Genomic DNA, 4,005 nt, shown 5'->3' on the forward strand with positions numbered 1-4,005 from the left:
CATAGTTGTTCAGACTTATCCCCCAACTAGTCAGGCAGAGCCTCAGGGTCAGGCCCCGCCTGACTAACCCCCAACATATGTACATTTAAAGATTTAAACCCCCATAGATGTACATGTATATTCAGAAAAACAGCATAAACTTTAAAGTTTGATGTTTCATTAAAATAAAATACATGTACTGAACATTGTCCTCTTTGTGATAAAATGAAACTACTGTTTATTCTTTAAAGTTTCTTGAAGCTAGTAATATATCAACATCATCAAGTGACAATACTTCAGGTATAGCATCTGGAGAACTCTGTGAAAAAAATACATCATAATAAGCATAATATTTCTTTAATCCTCCAATCTTCACTATACATGTACAAGTACATGTATATTTACTTTAATTATTTTCTCAAATAAAGTGTCTCCAATCATAACTTGTACCAATTCTCTAACTGATATCAGCTCATTCATTAGTGCCTGTATAGATAACTTGGAATAAATATTTACACATTACTCCACTCATGCATGTAACTAGAAGAATTTGTATATGTACATTGAGTAAGAAAAGGGCATTAATGTGTAAAAGATGTACATGTACATTATTACCTGTAGAGCAGCACAGCTTTGTCTCTGACTGTTAGAGTAGCTAGTATTACTGAGGGCATACAACAACTGATGGACCACATTAACCTACAGATCATGATCATTAATATAATATACATGTACATGTACATTTAATGTAGCACTGTATGTTAAACATTATTATACACAATTACTATTGACTGACCTCCACCAGTTTCTGTGCTAGGTGAGGATGTCTCTCTATTATCTCCCTGTCATGTGACATTAAAATGAGATCATGTGACACTAACTATTACTTTATTATTTTTGCAGAACTTTCCTGCTGGACCTGAGCAGTGACAATACCTTGGAAAGAGTAGTGTTAATAATTCAATTAATATTCATACTTCTTCCAGCCCCTCCTCCTTTAGATGTGACGTCTTCAACCTTCAACAGATTAACCAGCCCCATTAGCAATGGTTGCTGTATCTCCTCATCCTCCAATAGATCATTAATGAGTAGACCAGCTAGTGTGATACATAGTGAAGAAAAGGGAGTGAGAAATAGAGTAGAGTTTATCTATTTGTTTATTTATTTATTCATTTATTTATTTATTTTATACATTACCTTCACGTTGAATATCAAGATGTAAGCTCCTCAGTAACATTAGCAATGGGTCAACAATGGAGCCACTGACAACACCAATAGAAGGCTAAAAATTAGAATCCTTGTACCTATACAGTTTAATACAGTATCATTAACCTGTATTAGTCTCAGTGTGTAGGCTGAGAGTCTCTGAGCTTCAGAGGATGAAGAGGCCAGTAAAGCAATCAGTGCTTTATATACTTGTGTCTGGTACCTGGGATTAGCCTAAACAACAACAATAATAACAACAATAATAATAACAATAATAACAACAATAACAATAATAACAATGATAAACTAGGCAATACATGAGCTACATGTATAGTGTACATCATCCAGTGATACAGGGTTTGCCACAAAGCATGCTAAGATAGATATAAGAGCTACAATAGTGCATGCATGGCTTTTGGAGCAACTTTAAAAATTCATAAAAAATCCAATTTTAATCGGAATCAGCTCAAACTTTCTACACAACATAAGAACATGTATATGTATCAGAAAAATTTATAAAAATGAAAAATTTTCTCCTAGTGACTTCTGACAGAATCCCCTGTACTATACAGTAGTACAGGCGTTTTGTCAAATTTTGAAATAATTCTTATTTGCAAGTCACTTACCATTGATAGTTCATGGAGGAGGTGCTGAGCACACTCTTGAGTTTCTGATAGTTGAGACCGTCCAAGACACTCGGCAGCAACTTTGATACCTAAAAATAAATAATAATAACAACAATAATAAACAATAATAACAACAATAATAAATATATTTGATCTCTCTCCCCTCTTTCTCTCACCATAGCTTTCACATATCATTTCTTTAAAGTGTCTTCCTTTCTTTGATATTTGAGTTAATAAACGAAGAGCTTCTGATTTGTCTGCCTCTTCACACGACTTCAAGTTAACAATTTCAAGTGAAGTGAGGATACCACCAACTTCAAGGAACTCTGTCAAATAACTGAGAGAGAAAGAGAGAGGGGGAGAAGAACAATTTTATTTTTTAAGCAACTCCTTGAAAATACAATTTTGATCAAAATCAGCTCTAAACTTTCTACATAATATAAGAAAATGCATATGCATCAATGAAGAGGTCTCTCCTAATCATTTTTTGCTGAAATAGGATACCATACCATTGTGCATGTACATTGTGGCTACATGTACATGTACTTGTCAGATGTGGCTTTACCTGGCTCCTATGTTGATAAATACTCCAATACATTGCAACTGTATACCAACACATGTGCCAAACATGTAACTGGAAAGAGAAATAAAATGAAAAGTAATTATAATAGAATGTGTACATGTACATGTACCGTAAGTACATTGTATCACTTTCAGCTATACTTAAGTACAATGCAATGAAGTATCTTACGTAATCCTAAGCCAGGCGGTGAGTCTAGCCAGGAAGAGACTAGAGCAGTCGTTAAAGTGTGCCTCCAGTTGAGGTTGAGTCATATCACTACAAGTATTCAGGAACTCCTCCAGCATTGCTTCTCTTTCTTGCACCGTTCCCTTTGATATGAGAGCATTAGGTATTTGTATTCACTGGCAATAGGTCTCTTACTTTGTCCCAGCATACTAACTAACCATGTCTTATACTAACCATGCCTCCTGATTTCATCAGCTAAATCCTTTTCTCCAATCTCTTCCAGTATATCTCCTAGTCTCAGCCATGTTGGTGCTCCTTTCTTATCAACTCCATCCTTTTTCTTTAGCCAGAGAGATACACATTCCCTGAAACATCCTTCAACATCTCCACGATGATTAGCTTCAATGGCTGACAGTGTTGGCTCATACAGACCAGCTTCCAGGCCAAAGCTTCTCCACTTGTCTTTAGGAAAGTGACTTAAATTGGATAGTACTGTATTCAAATCTCTGATGTCTAATGTAGTATTTACATGTATAAATAAGGTAAAATTTGTTATTTTATACAAATTCAAACTTACATGTATTTAGCTGATGCCCTTCTGCCATTATCTTAAAGCTGAGCCTGACACACCCCTCAAAATAATCAAATTAAAAAAATAATAGCATACACAGCATAGATCTAAATAGCTTAAATTTTGAAGTTTTATTAAAATAAAATACATGCACTGCCACTGTTGTACAGTTATCAAATGTTGTAATAAAAATGAAAATTATTTTACTGTTTATTCTTTAAAGTTTCTTGAAGCTAGTAATATATCAACATCATCAAGTGACAATACTTCAGGTATAGCATCAGGAGAACTCTGTCAAATAATACATTATAATGCCTCCCTTGATCTACATGTATATAAATCCACATTAATTTACTTTTATTATTTTCTCAAATAAAGTGTCTCCAATCATAACTTGTACCAATTCTCTAACTGATATCAGCTCATTCATTAGTGCCTGTAAGCATAACACACAATAAATAAATAATAATGATAATGGACTAAGAATCATATGATATAAATGATAATAAATGGTGTAAAAGATATACATGTACATTATTACCTGTAGAGCAGCACAGCTTTGTCTCTGACTGTTAGAGTAGCTATACTATATCCCAACTGAGTTTGACAGTTGACACCAGCCGCTTGGAATTTGAAAAATGTAGAATACGTCACTAATGACGTCTTATAATGATATTCATAGAAGCATGGCTGGCATTTTACAGCTGCGTAGTTATTATTATTATTATTATTATTGAATTTTACAGACCAACATAACATAATTACAGGCATGCAACATATAAGTAAAACTTGACATGAAATTGGACTGAAGGAGTACATCCAACTTGTGGAAGTATCCATTATAAGTACATGTATAGTATCAATAAATTATAGAA

General features: G+C 33.8%; 1 protein-coding gene across 1 annotated transcript; it reads right to left on the reverse strand.

The window, feature by feature from the left end:
• Positions 1–116: 116 nt before the first annotated feature.
• On the reverse strand, positions 117–3,180 carry LOC100635372 (uncharacterized protein C1orf228-like). Its single transcript, XM_011410244.2, has 14 exons — positions 3,137–3,180; positions 2,755–3,072; positions 2,563–2,702; positions 2,377–2,445; positions 1,988–2,148; positions 1,812–1,900; positions 1,312–1,419; positions 1,177–1,261; positions 957–1,076; positions 867–915; positions 776–821; positions 595–678; positions 385–465; positions 117–298 (listed from the first exon to the last, which is right to left on the reverse strand). The coding sequence occupies exons 3-14, from the start codon at positions 2,676–2,678 to the stop codon at positions 218–220; spliced, it is 1,089 nt and encodes a 362-aa protein (XP_011408546.2). The 5' UTR covers positions 2,679–2,702; positions 2,755–3,072; positions 3,137–3,180; the 3' UTR covers positions 117–217.
• Between the last annotated feature and the right edge of the window lie 825 nt (positions 3,181–4,005).

This window comes from Amphimedon queenslandica, unplaced genomic scaffold, assembly GCF_000090795.2.
Source record: "Amphimedon queenslandica unplaced genomic scaffold, v1.1 AMPQUscaffold_9641_Cont18236, whole genome shotgun sequence".
Taxonomy (NCBI): Eukaryota; Metazoa; Porifera; class Demospongiae; order Haplosclerida; family Niphatidae; genus Amphimedon; species Amphimedon queenslandica.

Bases quoted from the DNA above. Each gene is read 5' to 3' on its own strand.
- LOC100635372 (XM_011410244.2), bottom strand. From the start codon at position 2,678: ATGCTGGAGGAGTTCCTGAATACTTGTAGTGATATGACTCAACCTCAA. The intron at 1,077-1,176 runs GTAATGTATAAA...GTATCACACTAG, and splicing joins TCTTGATATTCAACGTGAAG to CTGGTCTACTCATTAATGAT. The intron at 822-866 runs GTAATAGTTAGT...GTCACATGACAG, and splicing joins AGTTCTGCAAAAATAATAAA to GGAGATAATAGAGAGACATC.